General features: G+C 40.7%; 2 protein-coding genes and 1 long non-coding RNA gene across 4 annotated transcripts in view; 1 reads left to right on the top strand and 2 right to left on the bottom strand.

Moving 5' to 3' along the window:
* The window catches only part of LOC127534075 (uncharacterized), a 54128-nt gene extending 43072 nt beyond the window's left edge, over positions 1–11056 (bottom strand). For both annotated transcript variants that reach the window (XR_007942025.1, XR_007942026.1), the window contains exon 1: positions 10218–11056. This is a non-coding gene — a long non-coding RNA (uncharacterized LOC127534075). The remainder of the gene's footprint in view (positions 1–10217) is intronic.
* Positions 2323–5768, bottom strand: gpr27 (G protein-coupled receptor 27). The gene has a single exon (XM_022186808.2). The coding sequence runs from the start codon at positions 5109–5111 to the stop codon at positions 3996–3998; it is 1116 nt and encodes a 371-aa protein (XP_022042500.1). The 5' UTR covers positions 5112–5768; the 3' UTR covers positions 2323–3995.
* A 3854-nt stretch (positions 11057–14910) lies between the features above and the next one.
* On the top strand, positions 14911–23125 carry LOC110945287 (eukaryotic translation initiation factor 4E type 3). Its single transcript, XM_022186907.2, has 7 exons — positions 14911–15233; positions 16951–17023; positions 19948–20042; positions 20262–20322; positions 20401–20467; positions 20554–20709; positions 21665–23125. The coding sequence occupies exons 1-7, from the start codon at positions 15049–15051 to the stop codon at positions 21709–21711; spliced, it is 684 nt and encodes a 227-aa protein (XP_022042599.1). The 5' UTR covers positions 14911–15048; the 3' UTR covers positions 21712–23125.
* The last annotated feature ends 470 nt before the right edge of the window (positions 23126–23595 follow it).

Genomic DNA, 23595 nt, shown 5'->3' with positions numbered 1-23595 from the left:
AAAATCCATATCCAGCTGTCCAAATTATATTTTAGTAAAAGCCAGTGAGGAGGACAGAGGTCCTTACTGATGCTCAGTGGTTAAAAAGAGCTCAATAACAAAGCCAGCAGGAAAATCCCAGGGAATAGAGTCCCATTTCTCCTGCATCACAGCCGAGCCTGCGTGCCCTGAAGACAACACGATGTACCAAAAATACCCAACCTGCATTTGCATCGCACGAGAGCACGTGCAGGTGAGGATCTTCCTGCAGCTGAGAGAACCGTGGACATTAGACAGTGAGACCTCTGCACGCCGGCAGCAGAGCTCAGCCAGCCGTCAGGATCAAGCAGACATGTCGTGATTCTAATGGTTATGGATGCACTGAAGGCAGGCAGCGCGTTGGGGAGGAACTCGGTGTTGTACGGCAGACCAGAGTGACAGAAGGGACCAGAACAGAAACATTTCACTAAAGCACAGTGACTAAACTGTGTACTGAGAGTATCGCTCAGTGTTTAAAAGCTGCCGTTTGGTATAATCAAGGCCAATGTCAATTAATGCAACAGCAATTACTGAATCAATAGCCTGCTTCGGGCTTAGGGAGGGAGGAGAGGATTCAGAGTTTGATTGAGTTCGATTAAAAAGCAGGTGCGATGCAAGCAGCCTATTGAAACAGATGTGTTTGTTTAATACGTGTTCTGTTTAGGACCATAACTATGAGGCTTTAAAGGGAAAATCAGATCTGTAACCTTAAAACTAAGCATCTAAAAGCAGTTCTATTGTAGTTGTAGTGCTCTGTGCTTGCCAAACACTGAAGATGTGACATGACACTGACATAATGTTCCCACCGGCTGTAATTAGTTTGACAGAGGATTATTCAGTGACAGGTAAATTGGTGGTAAATGTCAGGTTTGGTGTCGGGCCAAAGTTTCTTTTAATTATCTCCATTTTAACCTTCACAGTCATACACAGGGAGAGGCTACGGGATTATTATTGTTGCAATGAGTTTTGCAAATATATGTGGAGAGTTGTATCTCATATATGCTCAGATTTGAGGTTGCGTGAACGAGTCTTTGACGGTGAGCACAAATCTGATTACATGAATACGATTTGAACTCACGCATTCCAAAAGCGGCACATAAATGTCTTTTTGAGTTCAAACTCTTAGCAATTGGAGTTTTTAATGTCGACCCGAGCCTGAGTTCAAATTACATGCAAAAAGAGAGCCCCATCTCACGTGGAAATGAAGAAATATCCGTTTTTCCAGCTTTTAAAGCACAATATTTACAGTTTTCACTCATAAAAGAGCATTTACATTCAGCTTTTTGAATGCATACATTGCTTATTCTTTTACAGTCGCAGATTAGCAAACACATTTGCAATTCCTTGTACACACACACACACAAATCTGAGTACAAAGGCATGCACTGAGGTACAGTTTCTCATCTCTCCATGTACATTTGCAAATCCCACAATAACCCCGTCAAGCGGTCAGCAGCCCATAGCTAATTTTATTTTTTCATTCAGCCGTTATCAGTTATATTTCCTTCAGATTTCATTTACCATTATGAAGGTCTAAAAGCAGTTTTAAATCCCTCTTCATAATACCAGGAATTATTTTCTACTGGAGACATTAAATCCCCTTGAAATGATTTCTTTTATGTATCTAAATATAGCAAAATATGAATTAAATTGAGTCTTTAGCCTGTAGAATGCAGACCCCCTGTGGTTGTTTAAAGGCCACTGACATATTTAGCATTATCTTGGCATAGGTTTGAACTTTACAAACGGGAAGTGTGGGGTTTAAAAGAAGTGGGCATTTAGGAGGCAGAGTGTCTAATGACAAATTCTATTCAGCTGCATGTTGGTAAATGTTGGATTTGGGACTATCGCCCACATCAGAGTTACACATTTATGCTAATTCAGCCTCTACTGTTTCACCTTTTCACTTTTTGAAAACAAAAATCTTGTTAGTCTCCCAACAGTCTGGAAATGCAATGCTAGTTTGCTGTTTAACCCCTTAAAGACCCCAGAAGCAGACTTCAGAATCATTACGTTACAGAATAGAAAGAAATGCACTCAGGCATTCACTCATTTAGCAGCCAGTTTGTTCAAATAAGGCTGCAACACTTAGCTTCCTCAACTGGAAAACGTTTAAATGTGTGCGAGTCTTTTGCAGATGAATGCAACATGCTAACAGTCATACTTAGAGGCTGTCAGGCACTATAGGAGATATAAAACACTCAAAAATACACAAAAATTCAAACATATTCAAAATACTGAGCAGAATGTTCAGTATCTGAATCGTAGATCCCGTCGAGAACAGAACTAGGTCAAACCATGACATCTTGTTAAAAACAGATGATAGAGTCCAAACAACTTATCATCCATTTCTTATTTATTTGCTAAGAAATACAAACAATGCAAACATCCTTTTCCAAAGCACCAAATTGTTCACAATTTTTAGAGTCCCAGCGTCCACATCCCAAGAAAAAGAGTGCCATCTGCAATGTACCCTGCAGGGAATGTGACTCCGCCCATTTCTCAACACAACCCATGAACAAGAATAAGAATTTTTTTGCAAAATACTTTGAAAGTGAGTTTTAACACTTTGTCCAACACGTAGAATTCTAAAGAGATTATGAAATATACAACATATCTGGTTAAAAAAAGCAGAGAGGGGGAGGGGGTGAGGTGGGAGTCTTTACAATATTTACAAATGTGACATTACCTTCATTAAAAATATACTGAGATCTGGGTATCTCAACTGTGGTATCCAAATGATTCAATATGTCACAGGTAAAGTCCAGTCGGCTGATAAAATAGTTCTGCAGCGTTTCTGTGGGTAAACAACCTCAAATGTTGGAATAGAATTTTAAAATATACAAACAAATAGCCAAAGTGACATTCATGTAAAATACAGTATAGTGGACCATTAAAAAAGGATGAAATAGTCATGAGGCTTAGATTGGGGCGTATAAAGTCTCCAAAGGTAGGACATAACATGTGCTATGACCTATAATTGGAATGAACGCCATCTGAAGTACATGCAGAGGCAGAAATTAAAAGGTGTCTTGGTCCTGATGCCTTGCTGGTGTGGCAGAAAACCTCAAATATGACATTTTTATGAAAATATCACTTTATGCTTCATTGCCTACCATGATATGCCTCATAGCTTCTGATTCAGATGATAAAAACATGAATTTACATCACAGTAAAAGCTGTGGTTGAATCTTTTGCCACAAATAAAAATGCAAGTAAACTGAGGTTGGTCCACCCGTTGTGCCAAAAAGCAATCGTCTGCCAAAAACTGATTCAAGATGAAGCTGTTTTGTGCAGTTTTCTGTAAGTAGACCGCTGCTTTTATATGAATCAAGTCTTACTCATTTAACTCACTGGAAATTTTCCACAATAAATGTTGGACTTCACTGTAGAACTTGGCACACTTTGACTCTTAATTCTGATTCATAACATTCAGATACCCAATTTTCTGTCTGTGACCAAAGCAAAAGTCTTGTCTTTTGTGAAGCTTTTTTAAAGTTTACATTGAAATCAGACCTCATTTAGGATGTGTTCTGTGCAATACTATAGAGTTTTCCCCCCAATGTTTAGTCCATGGTGCGTCATTTTCAGACTGCAGCTAACTTGATTTCTTGATGCTTTTTAATATAAGAAATGAAGAAATGGTCTTTTTTGCAATGATCTTTTCAGCTTTCATCCCTAAAATGTAGCCTCAGGAACGAGATCTGTCAAATGTTGGGGCGACACTCACAAATTGGCAACAGTAAAACTGCATTATTGGAGTGAAATAAGTCTGTTTTGTGATATTTCATCTAGTAAAAACAACTGGATTGGTGACCAAATGATATCTGCTCCAACAGACTGCAATCCCCTTTTGACAGATGATCCCTTTATGGCACAACAACCCCTCTGTACAAACATGTATGGGAGCTCTCTGTGTACATTCTGGATTAAGATGTAAATTAGTCTTTGGCAGTATTTTTCAGGGCCACTGCGGTTCAGATGACACAGTATGGCTCCATGGGAGTCTGTGTTCCCAGGCAGCAGGGGAAACAGGCTCTCAGTCTCATGCGGAGCTCCTTGTTGAACAGGAAGCTGATGATGGGGTTCGCTCCAGCCTGGGCGAAGCTCATCCACACCGCGGAGGTCAGGTAGAGCTGCGGCACCGGGGAGCCGCGCACGAATATCCTCAGATAGCAGGCGCTGATGTACGGAGCCCACAGGATGAGGAAGGTCAGCGTGATCATGTAGTACATCTTCCCGATGCGCTTCTCCATCTTAAACTCGTCCAGCACCAGCAGCCTCCTGTTGCCGGGGTGAGAAGCCTGCCGGATGCCCACCAGCGTCGGCGGCGTCGGTCCGCGTCCGAAGCCGGCGATCCAGTTGGCGGCGGCCTGCCCGGTGGCCCCGGGGCCGTGGAAGGTCCAGTTCTGGCTGATGGCCGGGACCAGCTGGGCCGGCTTCATCTTGCGGTGGTCGTAGACGAAGCAAAGCATCTTGATGTAAACCACATGCGTCGTGCCCACGATCACGGCCAGCATGAGCATGAAGCCCAGCGTGTCGTTCGCCTTCACGTAGCGGTGCTCGAAGATGCACTGCTCCTCCTCACGGATGAACTTGTAGGTGCCCACGTCGAACACCGGCGGGAACGCCATGGCCACGGAGAGCGTCCACACCATGCAGATCACCGCCACGCACGTACACAGATTCATCCGCTTGGAGTAGAAGCGGTGGTGGGCGATCGCCATGTACCGGGTGACGCTGACGCAGAAGAGCAGGAAGGCGACGTGGAAGCAAAAGAGCACCGACATGAAGGCGACGATCTTGCAGCTGAGCGCGCTGTACGGCCACGACGAGCCGCCGCCGATCGATGCCATCACGAAGGGGAAGCAGACGGCGGAGCGCACCACGTCCGCCAGGCACAGGTCCAGCAGGAAATAGTAGGGAGCCTTGTGCAGGGAGCTGTCCTTCAGCAGCAGCAGCGACAGACACGCGTTGCCCAGCAGGCTGATGCCCATGATCAGACCCAGGGAGGCCAGCTTGACCGCAGAGGCCGTGGACGCGTAGTTCTGTAAGGACGCGCTGCTCTCCCCAAACTCGCTTGTGTTCGCCATCTATGCAGCCGAGGGAGCGCGTATTCCCACATCAATTCATCGACGGGCGCTAGTATCCTGCCAGGTCTGAATGGAAAATCAACACGATCCGCCGCCCCTGTAACAGAAAACAAAAACAACAACAAAAAAAGCCACCCTACTCCATCCCGATGTGCTGTAATCCCCTCCAAAAGCAAACAAAAATCATTTCAGATCTCGTTTTTTCTTCTTGTCCTTCATCTCACAAGTGTCCGGTGCAAAAAGCGCGTCTGTCTGTTCTCCTGATCTCCGCTGAATCGAGGCAGGGCGGCTCGGCTTTATTCACCATGTCGGAAGGCATCCGTTCAGCAGACGGGCGGCTCGGAAAGCACATCTCACTTTGCACCGATGGCGGAGGTCTCCCGTTCGCGTTGAGGAACAAAGCGGCAGACGGTGCTGTGCGGCAGCATGGCGCAATAATTACGCATCCACGGAATCGTTAAGGCGCCGCTAAAACGCGATGCGGTTTGCGAAAGCTGGAGCGGAGGTCGGAGGCGCGCAGAGGTGGGAGCGTCAGGACGAATCTGTCGGTGCATGTGAGCAGCGGCGTCTCCACTATGCGACGCACGTCCGCTTGCATGCATGTAGTGGAGCAGGCCTGGGATCAGCCAGCAGCCTCATCTGCTGCGATCTATAGGGAGCCTGTCTCTGGCTCTGATGCAAACACTGACAGACAGAGACAGATATCCTTGACTGACTTTGCGCAACGTTTGACATGCAGCTCGTTAAACTAAATTGGATCAGAAAAATGTGTCACAAATACATGACTGTGGGTCATTATCTAGTATTTCTGAGGTAGATTACAAATAGCACAAGAGTCACACAAACACAATGGATTGTTTGTATTGTCAAAAAGAGTAAATGGTGTAAGTAGTACATAAATAATATATCAAGGATTTTTTTTTTTTGCTGGATTTGGAAGAAGATTTTGCAGAATGTTCCAAATATCCAAAGTTTGTGCCTCTTTTATGTGTTCTTTTGTATACAGAGCTCACCATTTCTCGATATTCACATATATTTTCTGTATTCTGTTATCATGGTGTTATCAGGGGAGTCAAACTCATTTTAGTTCAGGGGCCACATTCAGCCCAGTTTGAGCTCAAGTGGTGCTGGACCAGTAAAATCAGAGCATAACTGATAAATAACGACAACTCCAATGTTTTTCCTTTGTTTCAGTGTAAAAAAGTACATTCTGAAAATGTTTGCATTTAATGAACTATATCTTTCTACAAAACATTATAAACAACCTGAACTTTCTGAAAAAAATTAAGTTCAATTTCAACAATATCGTGTGTGCCTCAGTTTATTATTTACACATTACAACTTACACATCCCAGAGTGTCTACAAAGGCACAAAACATTTAGTCACGGGTATCTGGAACTGAACAATATAGCATTTTACTTGAAAAAAGACAAAAAATAACAAAAACAAGACAAAATATTACAAAAATGACACCCAAACAACAAAAGCGAGAAACAAAATGACAAAAAATGAGACAAACGACATGAAACAAACCAAAAAATGACAAAAATTAGAGAAAAAAGTTACAAATTGACAAAAAAAATGGACAAGCGAGACAAAAAAAATGGCAAAATTGTAAAACTAAATGACAAAAACGATACACAAAACAATGAATACAGCAAAACACAAAAATGAGACAATAACACAAGCGAGACAAAATACAGGAAACACAAAACGACCAAAACGTGACACAAACAATAGAGGTCAGACAAAAAACAACAAAAACAAGACAGAATATTATAAAAATGAGACACAAAATGACAAAAGAACAACGAGCAATCTAGCATTTTACTTTATGATCAAAACAACTTGTCATGGTCTAGAAATCTTTTTAAATTTATAGTTTTACAAATTTACAATCTGCAGTTAATGTCTTCTCTGGAATTTCTACACTTTACAAAATCATCCTGCAGACCAGATCAGACCCTCTGGTGGGCTGCTTTTGGCCCGTGGGCCGCATGTTTGACACACCTGATGTAAATGAAGAACCTGACAACAATGTGATGTCAGGATTATGATTGTAGTTCACCTCGAAGGAAATGTTCTTATTGTGTGGTTTCTTAAAACAGCAGCACTCAAAGTGAGTCATACAGTAAGCCAACCTGGGCTACTGTACTCAAATGACTTAATGAAACTGTAATAAAAAGCAAAAAAAAATAAAATAAAATTTAAAAAAAAAAATCAAGAAAACCTATTAGAAATCACTGACATCATGTCTCTGTATGTAATGCCACATACACTGTAAAAACAGCTTATTTGAGCTGTAGTTGGAATAAAGCACAGTTTCCTTGAATGAATCTCATTTATCTTTCTGCTTTAGTGATGGCAGTTTGGGTTTTATCACTCTAAAATTACTTGTTCCTGTAAACCACATATTCTACTTGACTGATGTTTTCATCCAGCAAGATTTCAGAGTAGAGAAAAGAAGAGAAAAGCAGATCTAATGACAAAATCCTGTGTCACATTTTACATCAAATGCATAATTTGAAAAAACAACAACAAAAACTTCAAGTTGATTCTCCTTAAAACTAAGTTCCAGTCACGCAAACTGTTCATTTAAGTGCATCTAACTTAAATCTGTGGCCCTAATAGAATGTGTTTATGTAAACTCAATGCAGTTCTGTGCCATCGATGGAAACGGTCAATTTAAGTCGGTCCAACATTTCCCTTTTCAGTATAACTTGTTGCAAAAATTTTCCATTTCAGTTCTTAAGGTCATATGTGGCCAATCTTTATGTACAGAGTCCAGGGTTTACATTGCTTGAATGTGTGTTTTTCTTTTTTTTTACTACAGCTCACTGAATTAGACTCTGGCTCCCTTTAATCCAGGGGTGTCAAACTCAGTTCCTGGAGGGCCGCTATCCTGCATGTTTTAGATGTTTCCCTGCTCCAACACACCTGATTCAAATGATCAGCTTATCATTAAGCTCAGCAGAAGCCTGATAACGAGCCTGATCATTTGAATCAGGTGTGTTGGAAGAGGGAAACATCTAAAACATGCAGGATAGTGGCCCTCCAGGAACGGATCTTGACACCCAATCAAACAGTCAGCTTTACTTCCAACGCAACAGAGCAATTAGATCACACACTTAAATAAAGCTAATTAACCACAACAGCAATGATTCATGTCAATATCCACTCTAAAAATAAATGTCTAGGCTCATAAAAATCAATCCATCTTTTTGAGTTATGGCAACTTTTAGTTAAATTATGTTCAACCAACAAACTACACTGTGTTACAGGAATTAGTCTTTCCTCTACAATCAATTTTATGGAATTTAAATGACCAATTACCTAATAATTACCAGCATAAACACTACTTTTAAGGACTTATAATCCTGAGCTCAAGATGGAGAAGAATTGAATTGTCAAGACAAATTAACTGAGTTGCACCCATTTGATTTGAACCAATCAACTCATAAATTTCAGTTTAAGTTACACACTGTATCTGAGTGTGTGAATACCAGCATTATTATGTCAACACGACTCAATTCAACACTTATAAGGTTTCTATAAATGAACACATGATTTTGTGTTTTCTTATCTTGCAACCATGCATTTAGTGAAGTGGTGGTAGCAGGTCTCTCAAAACATTTTTTAGAGTGTAGCTCATGTGGGTATGTTTTAGTAGAAAGTGACAGTCTCAGGTATTTAGTGGCTGCTTGACTGAATAAAAAGAAGCATTCTGTATTTTACTGAACCACAGTCAACACACATGGCTACAATTCAAAATAAGACGGTACACACAGACAGACTAGCTCTGACAGCATAGGTCATATTTGATACATTTCACAGAAATGTCAGATGGTTTGAAAACAGTCTGATGCTTTGAATCCTGACAGAACTATGTGAGGAAAAATAGGTTTTGTGTTGTCTCAAACAGCACCACCTGGTGACACATCAGGATAAAGAAAACTCATTATCAAATAGAAAACCTCATATTAACATGTCCAGGGTCTCTCAATAATCAAATCTTGCTCTCAGCAGGGTTTGCGTACTCTAAACTTCAGTTGTCGTCACGTGACAAGACTGCAACCAGCTACATGCAGATTTCAGTATGCATAAGACATAGAAGACTTATGAGAAAAAAAATTGCTGGGGGGATAAATATTTGGCTTGTAAGGAGAAGTAACGCTCAACTCAACATCAACCCTGTGACCCCACACATGCTTCTTACAGTAAAGTCCAAATGAAGCAGTTAAGTTTGTATTTTCCAGCAGGCAGACATCCCACATATCATTAATCCATATAAAACTCATCATATGGTTCAGTCTATCTAATGGCTGTTTCTGTTGAGGCTGGTCAGGTTTGGCTGGGGGGAGATAAATACATTTTTGGGGTTTAACTGTGCATCGTTGTTGATAGTTAGAAGAGGTGATATGTACATTTCATACCTTTAATCGCTAGGTTTGGTTTTAGATTAGAGAATAATCTAAATTTACATTGGATTTAGTGCAGCTCAGGTTAAAGATAGGATCTAGCAAAAGGGTTAACCATTGAGTTTAGTGAAGATGTGATAGTTTAGCAAATGGCCTTATAATATGCACATTAGTCTTGCAGAAATTTGAGTCTGTACATTGCAGCGCAGCAATAACTGACTTGTTGAAGCTTGAAAAGTTCTTTAAGCAAAGGGTCCTAAAAAAAACAGCAAAAAGAGGCTGCAGACTGAAGATGGTGAAATGAGAAGATGTCTCACTCTGGGGGCAAAAGCTTATCTACTTCCTGGTTTGTCCAAACGTACAATAATGCTCCCAGGTTTTTATACAGACGCACTGCTGTATTTTAAATCGCAAGCTTTTTCTTGTTACTTACAGTACGTATTACAGCTGCATTTATAATATACACACTGTTACATATAGCATGCATGTAGCTGTGGCAACCTTCTCTGTCATGATACTGTGTGTAAAGACCTGAATATGTTTTGCAGTCAACAGTCTGACGTCAAGCACAAGCTTCAGAGAGACATTGTGATGCAGTTAATGTTTAAAACTTTAGTCTACTTGTCCGATTAAAGAAAGCATTTTTTTGTGTGTAAAAACAGACATTAAGTTTAAAGAAGTCCTCACCTGAGCTTCTTCCTGCAGAGGCCATCTTGTTCTGGGGTTTAAAGAGGGGCACACCCCTAAAAGAGCTCTTCTATAGGTTCACTGAGTCGGTGTGTCCTCAGATACAGTGGGTACGGAAAGTATAGAGTTCGGGAATGGACATCATACCGCGATGGATTATGGGATGCGCCCGCCGTGTTTGTGGCCTGAAAACAACCGCATCATCTGGTGTAGTAGATCGTTTTCGTTTAAAAAAAAGGACTGAAATGAAGGTAAATGCGCTATTATCTACCCGGAAAAGCTGAACAATGAAGTGAAGCAAAGATATATGGAGAAAATAGGATTAATTGATGGGATAGATCCATACGAGCACAAAATCCGGTCCAGTGACAACCAAACGAGAGGGACTGACAGATGTTTAGCTACCATAGTGGGCTAAGGATATCACGATTGACAGGCAGAAACAAGAATAAAAAGGCAACTCACCCTTATGGAAATGCCTGGAACAAACGAACATCCTCTTGGGAATATTGCCGAACTTTAGTTTAATGGGAGCAATCCAAGCCATTCAGCGTCTTTTTGTCATTTCAGAGATGTTGTTCCCCTGGTGTCTTTTCCAAGCGGGAAAACCAAACAATTTTAGCCCGTTGGTCATTTTTCTCCCAGACCAGTGGTGAGACTTACTGTCACAACCCACCACACAACATCTGCGCCCCATTGTTGCTGATGGCCAGAAAGTTTGCACGCTAAAAACATGTAAAACTGTGCAGGTTTTAAGGAAGCCACCAGTAAGCCCACCACAAATCCCAAGATGCTTTGCGACGTCATATTCCCGAACTCTATTCGGACCCCTTGGAATTTTTCACTCTGTGTCATTGCAGCCATTTGCCAAAATCAAAAAAGTTCATTTTATTCCTCGTTAATGTACACTCAGCACCCCATCTTGACAGAGAAAAACAGAAATGTAGAAATTTTTGCAAATTTATTAAAAAAGAAAAACTGAAATATCACATGGTCATAAGCAGCCCGATCTCACGAGGATTCGTGAAACTGTCACGTAAGTTTTAGTTTCGGTTTCGTGCGCACCAACACGATTTCGTCATGTTTTTCATGCCGCTCACCACGAAATGCGCACCAATGTATTTTAAACGGCGGACTTTTCGTGCCACCCAGAACGTATTTCAAACGAATGTGTGTATTATATTTTTAATGTAAAACCATGGCGAATCCAACGCTATATTTTGCATGACATCGTCCCTAACCATAACCCTAACCATAACCATAACCCGGTGGTACACTTACCTTTTTTTTTTTTTTTTTTTTTTTTTTTTTTTTTTCCCAATTTGCATAGGAATTTCAAGAATGTCCGGCGGCCGGCGGCCGCAAACGCGATCACACAAGCAGTATACGCCGATGGACAGCTTAGATCGTCATGAATCCGCTGGTATAAACCACTTTCAGCTGTGATTACCACAGCGGGTTTCGTTGTGAGCAACACGAAAAACATTTCGTGGTGAGCGGCACGAAAAACATGACGAAATCGTGTTGGTGCGCACGAAAAAGAAACAAAAAATTTACGTAACAGTTTCACGAATCCCCGTGAGACCGTGTTGTCATAAGTATTCAGACCCTGTGCTCAGCATTGAGTAGAAGCACCCTTTTCAGCTAGTACAGCCGTGAGTCTTCTTGGGAATGACGCAACAAGTTTTTCACACCTGGATTTGGGGATCCTCTGCCATTCTTCCTTGCAGATCCTCTCCAGTTCTGTCAGGTTGGATGGTGAACGTTGGTGGACAGCCATTTTGAGGTCTCTCCAGAGATGCTCAATTGGGTTTAGGTCAGGGCTCTGGCTGGGCCAGTCAAGAACGGTCACAGAGTTGTTCTGAAGCCACTCCTTTGTTATTTTAGCTGTGTGCTTAGGGTCATTGTCCTGTTGAAAGATGAACCTTCGGCCCAGTCTGAGGTCCTGAGCACTCTGGAAGAGGTTTTCCTCCAGGATATCTCTGTACTTGGCCGCATTCATCCTTCCTTCAATTGCAACCAGTCGTCCTGTCCCTGCAGCTGAAAAACACCCCCACAACATGATGCTCCCACCACCATGTTTCACTGTAGGGATTGTATTGGACAGGTGATGAGCAGTGCCTGGTTTTCTCCACACATTCCGCTTAGAATTAATACTAAAAAGTTCAATCTTGGTCTCATCAGACCAGAGAATCTTATTTCTCATAGTCTGGGAGTCCTTCATGTGTTTTTTGGCAAACTATGCGGGCTTTCATGTGTCTTGCACTGAGGAGAGGCTTCCGTCGGGCCACTCTGCCATAAAGCCCCGACTGGTGGAGGGCTGCAGTGATAGTTGACTTTGTGGAACTTTCTCCTATCTCCCGACTGCATCTCTGGAGCTCAGCCACAGTGATCTTTGGGTTCTTCTTTACCTCTCTCACCAAGGCTCTTCTCCCACGATTGCTCAGTTTGGCTGGACGGCCAAGTCTAGGAAGAGTTGTGGTCGTCCCAAACTTCTTCCATTTGAGGATAATGGAGGCCACTGTGCTCTTAGGAACCTTGAGTGCTGCAGAAATTCTTTTGTAACCTTGGCCAGATCTGTGCCTTGCCACAATTCTGTCTCTGAGCTCCTTGGGCAGTTCCTTCAACCTCGTGATTCTCATTTGCTCTGACATGCACTGTGAGCTGTAAGGTCTTATATAGACAGGTGTGTGCCTTTCCTAATCAAGTCCAGTCAGTTTAATTAAACACAGCTGGACTCCAATAAAGAAGCAGAACCATCTCGAGGAGGATCAGAAGAAATGGACAGCATGCGAGTTAAATATGAATGTCGCTGCAAAGGGTCTGAATACTTATGACTAGAGTGCCTATATAATGAGAGTGGCGACATGACGGGTCCAAAAAATTTTGGTCACGTGATCTATCGGAGCTATTTTGTTTCCTATTCATGAACGCCGGTTATGCCTGTTAACGTTGTTTACAACGCAGAGAGTAATTCTAGGACTTTTTTGGCTTCATAAATACCTGAAAAATGACGGGCTGTTGTGCCTTTGGGTGCACAAATCGAACGGAGAAGGGATTCCACATGTTTAGATTTCCCAGGAGTAGTGAAAGAATGAAACTATGGGAAAATAAAGTCCAGAGAGTGGGATGGAAACCGACTTCATCATGACTTTTGTGCCAGGTTAGTCCCATGTATGTACTTTCATGTTACGATGTATGAGTGAATGACAGATAGAAAAGTTTGATGTGATTTTAGGCAGTTGTGGTTATTTTGACTTTGACCATTTTCATGCATGGAGATGCATGAAATACGGGCCGCTGAAGTTTAACGGGTTACCCCGTTAAACTTCAGCGGCCCATCTGAGCTTCGACAACAGCCTCCCTGTTCATTCACATGATTTACAATTCAACGAACAGCTGACAGTTTTCTGTTTCCTATTTTCTGTTTTCCGTCCAACCTGCAGTCACTTATCAGCCTCATATGACCCGAACAGGCTCCGTGTTGTTCACCTGTTTCTGGGCTGTTAGCCGCCGTTAGCATGAGGATGCTGTTAGCCATATGCTTACAGCTGCAGCACCGTACAGGCGGACGGGAAAACGTATTTTACTAAATTGACCGAAGCTGCAAGCTCGATGATAGAAACATTATACACCCATGGAAAGCTTAGATTCTCATGAATCCGCCGGTATAAACCACTTTCAGATGTGATTACCACAGCGGGTAATATAAACACATTTGTCCAATAAACAGCAAATAACGTAAACAGCAGAACTCACCTTTGAAGGCTCAAAACTAGTCACAGATGAAAATATTCCACAAAACGGCCACAATCCAACCTTGGACATCCAGACAAAACAAGCCAGTAAATTATTTTGTCCAAAACATGTCTTGAAATCAGTAAACAATCCATAGTTTTCGTGAATGTGCACCTCGCGCTGCGCGTCCCATATTGAGTGAATGGAAACAAAATGGCTTCAAATCCCCAGTTGTCGCCACTCTCATTATATAGGCACTCTACTTATGACCATGTGATATTTCAGTTTTTCTTTTTTAATATCCATCCATTCTCTATACACCGCTTTATCCTCTCTAGGGTCGCAGGTGGTGCTGGAGCCTATCCCAGTTGGCAGGGGACACCCTGGGCAGGTCGCCAGTCTGTCGCAGGGCTACATATACACACAAACAATCACACTCACATTCACACCTACGGTCAATTTAAAATAGTCAATTAGCCTCAGCATATTTTTGGACTGTGGGAGGAGAAAACCCACGCATGCACAGGGAGAACATGCAAACTCCATGCAGAAAGATCCCAGGCCCACCACGGGATTCGAACCGAGATTTTCTTGCTGCAAGGTGAAAGTGCTAACCACTTACTCCACTATGCAGCCCCTCTTTTTGAATAAATTTGCAAACATTTCTACATTTCTGTTTTTTTCTGTCAAGCTGGGGTGCTGAGTGTACATTAATGAGAAATAAAATGAACTTTTTTTGATTTTGGCAAATGGCTGCAATGACACAGAGAGCGAAAAATTCCAAGGGGTCTGAATACTTTCCGTACCCACCGTAACTGCAGTACTGAGTGTGTGGACAGCTCTCCAGGGGGCTTCAGATTTGTGTTGCAGGTGCTGAGAATCCCTCAGAGTGAGCCCTCTTCTCACGTTTCCGGATCTGTGACGTGTACCAACGGCGACGTTTCTATCCGGTGACGCAGAGACGTCAGCGGTTGGTGGGCGGAAAAGCGGCAGTGTGTTTCTGTATGTGGAGAAAAAGCCAAACCGGGTAATTTTCTAAAGAGGATTGGCACAGGGAAAGAACACGGAACGGTTTAGCTCGTCGGCTGCTGTCATGGCGGTTCCCGCGGGTCACACGGACGTCCAGATGGACAGAGGCGCCCTGAGCGGACAGACGGTTTCCCCCGAAAACAACATAGACATCGACGAGAAAGAGTTGGAAAACATCACAAAGAAACACCGAGAAGACGACACGACTACGCTGCCTTTGCACTCACCTTGGACGTTTTGGCTGGACAGGTAATATTTCCACCTTTCTTCCGCGTTGTCTTTTCCAGTTTCGAGCCCCGGAGACGAACTGCAGCGATGGAGGAAAAAAATATCATTCAAGGCTTTTCCGAAGGCCTCCAGGAGCCAAATGTAGCAGGAGAAGAGTCTGCGACTAACACGACCTTCTTCTGTTTACTCACACTGCTTTTATTTACTCAGACAAGCTGTGGACCAAAACACGCAGTCAGTTTTTAGCTATTTAACCACGAAGCTACTTTAAATATGTTTCCCAGCAGGGAGCCTGAGGGGGTTTGGTGTGAAACTGACACAGTTTGTACCATTTCTGCAAAAAGTAGTTCCAGTCTGACACAGTAACCTTTTATTAGAAGCCTTTGTTATCTAACCAGAGTCCTTCATTGATGCCAGAGGCTCACTAGCTGTGATTAAAATGAATCCTAAACGTTACAACTTAGCAATGAGGTCATGGGACTGTAGCTTGTCATTTCTACTTTGCATATTGTTTTATTATTTGCCCTGGAACAAAGATTTCCAAACCTTTGTATGAAGCTGAAGCAAGATTCATCATCCTATGGGTGTCTGCTATATTTGAGAAGACACATATAAAAGGAATAAAATTTAAAGCAGTTTATAACTCAAAAAGACAGGAAAAAATGAACCCATCAGACAAACAACTGCAAAATTTTGAGCGTCACTTAAGACGATCCATTAGTGAATGTTTTCTCAAGCATGAATAACAAGTGTTCCATAGTTTCAACTGCTTAATTCTAATACTTTGATGCTTTACTATGTATCGTATAGCTGTAAACTGAATATATTTGGATTTTCGAGTGATCATCTGACAATAGAAGACATAAAAGTGTCAAATTGGGTTACTCAGACTCTTTATAGCCATTTATCTCCAATTTTGAGTACTAAATAGATCTAATTAGTAAGTAATTACTCGATTAAATTACGCTTTAGTTCATAATGTTGTCAAAAACTGCACATGGATAGGAATCAAGATACTCCAAAAGAGGAAGGCAAAAAATTTTCAAAACATTTGCTCTGTTATTTGCCTTGAAAAAAAAATTTCCAAAGTTTGTATGTCCCTGAAGCCTGATTAGTTATCATCTATGTATCTGCTAAATCTCATAAATGACATATGAATGAAATAAACTTTCAAAGAGCCAAAGAATAACCAGACTTTTCTAGCCAGAAAGACTGGGGAAACAAATTACACAATTAGTCAAACAGCTACAAACACAAATGACACTTTCTAGTGTTCCAGCTGCTTAAACATAAGATTTTGATGCATTTCTGTGTTTCATATTGTTTTAAATAGAACATATTTGGATCTTCTACAGACAATAGGAGACAAAGTATCAAATTGGGTTCCTCAGACTCATGATAGCCATTTTTCTCTAATTTGTGGCACTTAATAGATGTAACTATTAATTATTAATCCATAATGCTGTCAAAAACTGAACTTATAGTTTAGTAATCATTATTCTTTAAAAGAGCAATGTCAAATTGACAAAAGGCTTCAAACTCTTTAACTTGTATACCGATAAAACAGTGATGAAATTACTTCATTCAACATATAGTCTATTCATGCAGGAACGTGTTCTTCTTAAAGGTTATCTCGGGTCTTTTATCGTATAAAGTGTAACAACTGTGCTGCTAGCTGCACACTTGTTGCCGTGTTCTGTCTAGTTTGGGTTAAAACGGTCTCCTCTCGTCCTTCAAGGTCTTTACCGGGCACGACGGCTGCAGAATGTGAATCCAATCTGAAGAAGATCTACACGGTGCAAACTGTTCAGGTGAGGTTTGATGTCAGCTTAAGGAGCTTCATCGTCTTAGCAACAAAAAGATCAAGCGCATGACTTGGCTAAAAGTCAGAGTCGTTTGAGGAAAGCTTCAGTGATGCGAGGGAATAAGCAGCTACAGTATGCACAACTGGTGGGGAAAAAAACCCCAAAAGCCTTTCATCATGAAAAAGTTTATTGATGCCATATTACATCAGCTTTTTCTGGTGAAATTTAAACAGTTTTGAAGTGCTGTTTTTTCTTCTTTTTTCTGGCATCTGTAATTCTTGTTGATTATCAAACAGTTATTTGAGGAGTTCATGTCTAACATACACTGTTCTGCTTGTACTAAACGGAGGGAAAGCCACTGTCTTGTTTTCATGGGGATGTGATGTGGCTACAATAAGCATAAGTTTTGTTCCAACCTTTACTAAAATATAAAACACAACTCGCTCCGAAATGAACAGACTGATATTTTAACATCAGTGTGGACATCACACAACAGCCAGTTCTAAGTTAGTAGCATTTTGCAGTGGTGTTTAAATTGGGGAAACAAGGTTTTAGTGTCAGTTTTAATAAACCCAAGCAGACAAAATACAGTGAGCAATAACAACAGTAGAATACATGGTTCTAGGGAAACATGCCGTTTATTTGAATCGAGCATAAAAGCATGAAATATGCACCAACTGACTAAATCTGATACAGGTTATATGTTGGAGTTGTATGTGTAAAAATACAAAAGTTTTTTGAAAAGCATTGCTTGGTGGCACATATTGGAAGTGACTTTTATTCATTTTGCCAATATTATGGATTATGCTAAAGTGTTATGATTTAGAGCTGCAGCAATTAAGACTAATAATAAAAAAATTTAGCAACAAAACATAATATCTTCCAACTATTTTGACAGTTGATTGTTTCAGTTGCCAAATATTTGCTGGTTCTCAAAATTTTTAGACACTTATACTTAATATTTTGCATTAAACAAGCAAAGTGAATCTACTTTGGAAATTACAGTGTGCATAGTCACTATATTCTTAATTTTTTGGGACAAAAATAAGGTGAGAAAATAATCTATACATTAATATACACTGCCCAGCCCCCCAAAAAGTTGCACATTCTAATATTTTGTTGGACTGCCTTTAGCTTTAAGTATGGCTCTCACTGGCTTTGACATCGTTTCTGCGATGTCACAGCATTTAGTTCTGTCCAGAGATGCATTAATTTTTCACCAAGATCTTATATGGATGTCGGGAGAGTCAGAGCGCTGCACAAAGTCTTCTCCACAACATCCCAAAGATTCTCAGTGGGTCTGGACTCTGTGGAGGACAATCCATGTGTGAAAATCATGTCTCATGCTCCCTGATCCTCTCATTCACAATGTGAACACCATGAATCCTGGCATCGTCATTTTGGAACATGTCCATGTCATCAGGGAAGAAAAACTCCATTGAAGGAAAGACCTGCTCATTCAGTATATTCAGGTAGTCAGCTGACCTCATTCAACATATCGTTGCTGAACCTGACCAACCCCAGATCATAACCCTAACCCCCACAGGCTGGTAGACACCAGCCATGATGACTTCATCACTTCATCTGCCTCTCTTCTTACCCAGATGCCCCCATCACTTTGGAGCAGGGTAAATGTGGACTCATCAGACCACATGACCTTCTTCCAGTGCTCCACAGTCCAATCTTTATGCTACCTAGCAAACTGAAGCCTTCTTTTTTCCATTTAGCCTCGCTGATCAGTGATCTTCTTAGAGCTACAGCTGTTTAGTCCCGATCCTTCCCTACGTATTGTGCGTGTGGAAATGCTCTTACTTTCACTATTAAACATAGCCGGGAGTTCTGCTGTCATCTACAATCATCAGAGTTTGTTCCGACCACGCTTGTTCCTCACAGATGATTGGTCACTGCTATCCTTCAGTTTTTAATAATGCTTTGGACGGTTCTTAACCTGGTTTTAGTAGTTTGAGCAATCTCCTTAGTTGTTTTCTTTGCTTGCAGGTCAATATTTTGACTTTTCTGAGACAGATTAACATCCTTTCCATGACCACAGGATACCATGGTTGTTGAAGAAATGAGAAGCTCCTCAATGCATCAGCTCGGGTTAAATAAGTTGTTGCAGCTGAAACGTATTCATGGCTGCAGTAATTATCCAATGGAAGGCTCTTATCTGTTTGCTTAGTTAAATCCAGGTGGCTATTTGTTTTGTTTTTTGGGCCAGGCAGTGTATAATGGCTGAAGATTGTTAGTTGCAGTCATTGTGTAAATAAACCAAATGCAAACTGAATGAATTCATAACACTGTATTGCACCATACTAACTTTCTCTCACAAACCAGCTCTTTTCAATATGTTTATGAATTAGTTCAGTGGAATTGTCCTAACTGTAGTTGCTCCCATTCGAAGTCTTAGATGTTTAAGCAGTACAGAAAATATAGATAAATGTAGAAAATGATGTCCTAAAATGTAGATATATGTAGATGAAGTATAGGCATAAAATATAAAATGTTCTAAGGAAAATAAAAAGTAAGTATACAGTGTAATACATAGTGGTGGAGTTCTGTTTATGTTATTGCACAGCGAGGTAGTTATTGCACATTATTTTTAACTTGTGAAGTGTAAAATATATATCCGTTTTGGTGTGTAAGTTCACCAATAAACAACAAGAAATTGTTGTACAGAAACACTAAATTAGTCTTCAGTGTCATTATTACATAGTTTGTCCAGCAGAGAGCAATGACGGATGCTTTTTCAGCTGTTCCCAGTATGCATCATGCTCCCAAATTCAAAATAAAAGCAGTTCAAAGTATTCTCAAATCTGCTGCTAATGGATTTTTTTTCAAGCTCCCATGTTTCTATATCAGTATCAGCCTCACATATCCAGTACAGATCAGAGAATAGCTGTCACCACTTGGCTTTTTCTTTCTGTTTGCAGTTGTTCTGGAGTGTATATAACAACATCCCTCCAGTCACAGCCCTGCCTTTGAGATGTAGCTATCACTTAATGCGTGGAGAACGGAGGCCGCTGTGGTGAGTCTGTTATTATTATTGTCAACATTGTGATTATGTCTCTAACCACCTTCTCAAACAGAGGACAAATTAAAAGTGTAGCTCATGTAGTTGCTGTTAAAGTAAATATAAACATGTTTGATGCCATAAAAACCTGAGTCTCGACGTTTTTATAATGAGACCATCAGTATATAATGTAGAACTATTTCCTCTGTTCTTCTTTATCTTTTACCCCAACAGGGAAGAAGAAAGTAATGCAAAAGGAGGAGTATGGAAGATGAAAATACCAAAAGAAAGCACTGTAGGTGCTGCTTTCTGTTTATCTGCTTTTACTTTAATATTGTAGCTGAGTTACTAATTAACCTTTTCTATATTTCAGTCTGCAGTTTGGAAAGAATTGTTACTTGCAACCATTGGGGAACAGTTTGCAGATTACTGTGCTTCAGGTACTTTTTTTTTTTAAAACCTTTCTTTCCAAGAATAGTTGTCTTGATGCAAACTGATTGATTGTTGTCATCTTTTTGTTTCCCAGATGACGAGGTTGTCGGTGTCAGTGTTAGCGTTCGCGATCGGGAAGACGTTGTACAAGTCTGGAATAAAGATGCGTCTCTCGCTAACGAAGCAAATATCTTGGGAAAAGTCTATGAGCTGCTCCCATACATATCTTTTAAAGCTGTTTTTTATAAGTGTAAGTATACCCATTTTTTTCCAGGTATGTGTCTTTTACCTTTACAGAGGGAGGAAACTATTATCTCTGGTGATATAAGGCAGACTAATGTACATTTGAAGGGCCGAACCAGAACATGTAAGCATACCAGAGGATGATTTAAGAGTGCAGATGGCTTTGGGCTAATCAGGGCTTTATTGACGTTGCAGAAGAGGCAGCAAGACAAATGGTGCATATGCATTCATTCCTGCTGCTCATTCACATCGGCTAATCTTGTCACTACTTGTTAAGTATTTGCTGCCAGAATTGCAATATTTAATGTAATGTTTGCTAAAACTAACTAGAAAAGCACTCAGAGAGTGCAGACCTCCGCCAAGGATAGAGAGGAAAACAGGAAACCCATGCAGTAAAGGATCATGAGCTGGAATCAAACCTGCGTCTCTGACACGGTTCTGTTTACGAATCACCTGCTTAACCAGTTGAGCTATCTGGACACCTTGCTCCAATTTGTTGGACGACATACTAACCTATGATGTTTTTGTCATATGTTAGACCACATACTAAAACATACTAAAAAATTCAAAGTGATCCAGAATCCAGGGTCCTTTCCGGATTGCCATCAAAATTAAATCAGCTCTTCCTCTTACCATAGTCTACATCCCCTCAAAATTTCATGTGAATCTGCCCAGGCGTTTTTGAGTTATCTTGCTAACAGACAGACAGACGCACACACACACACGCCGGGTGTCACATAACCTCCTTGGCGGAGGTAATTAGCATAAACCTGTGTAAGTTTTTCAATTGCCAGTCCATGAATTCTCTCCAGGCTTGGAATGGATGTATACTTTTTTTTCCTCATCCAGAAATGTCTCTCTGTGTTCAAGGTCTAACTGTGTCCTGCAGATATAATGATTTTTTATTTATGTCAAACAGATCAAAGGTTTTTAATCGCCCTGAATCTCTTTGACTTTTTCAGCTCACATGGAGCATCATGCCTTTGAGGGAGGACGCTCAAGACATTAGATTGTAGAGCACTTTTTCTTTTTCTTTTTAACCTGAACTCTGTACCTGCCTTGACGTAAAGGCTCTGTCCACAACCTAATCAAGGATATTATTTTGCTTTCAACAAGGAAATGTTATCAATATATTTTTATAACTTTTAATGACTGATGCCTTGTTTCATTTTGACATGGGTCCTAAAGCTCTGAACTCGTCAGAGAATGTATATCCAGCGTAACTGTCATCCAGAGTTTATTAGTTCGTGTCGGTCTCGACTTCCTGCTATAGTGAACTGCACTGTCATGGTCCTGTCCTCTGCACAGCCGATGGACCTCACAAGTCATTCCTGGTATAGAGGTAGCAGCCTGTTTTAACTGTTAACCGTCTGCATTCACATCATGTTTCGATCAAGTCAGCTTTGTACAGTGCCAAAGCACTTTTTCTGCCGTTTAGGAAGTTTGTATCTTAATGATGGAAGTGTTTTACTCAGCTGGACTTTTTCCACTTGGACGGAGTGAATGTCCCATTTGGTTTCTGGTATCTTCATCAAGTGTACGTCAAACTTAAATCAGGGTAACACTTGAAAATATTGCACATGACTACCTATTCCCATCACAATGTCCTTCAGTTTTAAAGCCATCATGGGGAATCAGAGCATAATCCAGCACAGATAGGCCCTCAGAAAGTGTACATTTGGTTTCCGAAATGCGTTTTTACAGCTTTATGTAAAAAAGAGGAAAACCCGTCCTGAAAGGTGCCTCTGGGAATGTTCTCAGCCTCACCATATTAGATCTTTCTTTCAGCACACGTGTTGAAAGTAGAGCTCCCTTTCTCCTAAATGGAGTCGTGGATTGTTTGAGATACTGCACATTTTTGTGCTCAGCTAGTGGTGCTTTGTAGTATTTGTCTCTACTTGTTTCTCTTACCAATAAATCTAGTAGTTTGCTTACTGGACTGTGTCCCTGTAACAATAACACACAGAAAAAGGCAGCATTATTTGCTTTTAAGATTGTAATGTAAGGCCATGTTCCTACCATATTTAGCAGTAAATGTAGGTACAGTTTGTCAAATGTCATCATTAAAAAGTCAAATAAGATGAACTTAAGCAAAAACAGAAACACTTGACTGACCTTAAAGAAATACCGTAGAAATAGAACAACATATTTTTCAGCTCCCTTTACAAATCTGGGCAATTTTTCTGCAGCTTTGTTGCTGAATCTGAGTTACCTTCACTAACCCTGTTGACACTCTGTTGTTTTATTGCAGTGTAGACCACAGTAACCTGAATGCTCCTGGTATTATTGTGTCGCACCACTTTTATAGATCAACTTTGGACTGGTTGATAGTTTTAAAGGGGCAATACTTCCTTTGTAAACATGATTTTTTTTTTTTTTTTTGCAGTGACATGGACAAAGTAAATAAAACTGAGCTGAAAATGCTGGTAGTATTATTGGGATTTCTTTTTCACAGTACATTTTTCAACAACGGATATCTACTAAAACACAGTGTTTTTATTCTGGCATGTTGGGTGAATTTTAATACCTCAGTCTTTTAACATTGTCTGATTGTACTGAGCCATTTTGCCCTTATTCCAATTGCTGTTACTCCTGATACCATCCACCGGTAGAAAAAACCTCAACAAATACTTTTAAAGGTCAGGAAAACCTTATGGTAAGTAATTAAACTGTATTTATATAGCAATTTTTTTTTCATTTAAAAGGAAATTACAATATGAAACAGCACAGTCAGAGGCAACCTGAGCAAATATGAAGTCAAACATAAAATAGGGATGGAAATCTTTAAAAAGGCTCTTTGACTGAAGTTGGATGGATTCAGTTCTGAGTGTTTTTCCAACCTGTAAGAACTACAAGATTGAAAATGTACTCTGCATTTCACTTGAAGATTTCC

This window comes from Acanthochromis polyacanthus, chromosome 5 (assembly GCF_021347895.1).
Source record: "Acanthochromis polyacanthus isolate Apoly-LR-REF ecotype Palm Island chromosome 5, KAUST_Apoly_ChrSc, whole genome shotgun sequence".
NCBI lineage: Eukaryota > Metazoa > Chordata > Actinopteri > Pomacentridae > Acanthochromis > Acanthochromis polyacanthus.
Note: the sequence above shows the minus strand (reverse complement) of the source record. Positions and strands in the feature narration are given on the sequence as shown.

Bases quoted from the DNA above. Each gene is read 5' to 3' on its own strand.
- gpr27 (XM_022186808.2), bottom strand. From the start codon at position 5,111: ATGGCGAACACAAGCGAGTTTGGGGAGAGCAGCGCGTCCTTACAGAAC.
- LOC110945287 (XM_022186907.2), top strand. From the start codon at position 15,049: ATGGCGGTTCCCGCGGGTCACACGGACGTCCAGATGGACAGAGGCGCC. The intron at 20,043-20,261 runs GTGAGTCTGTTA...TTACCCCAACAG, and splicing joins GGAGAACGGAGGCCGCTGTG to GGAAGAAGAAAGTAATGCAA. The intron at 20,323-20,400 runs GTAGGTGCTGCT...TCTATATTTCAG, and splicing joins AAATACCAAAAGAAAGCACT to TCTGCAGTTTGGAAAGAATT.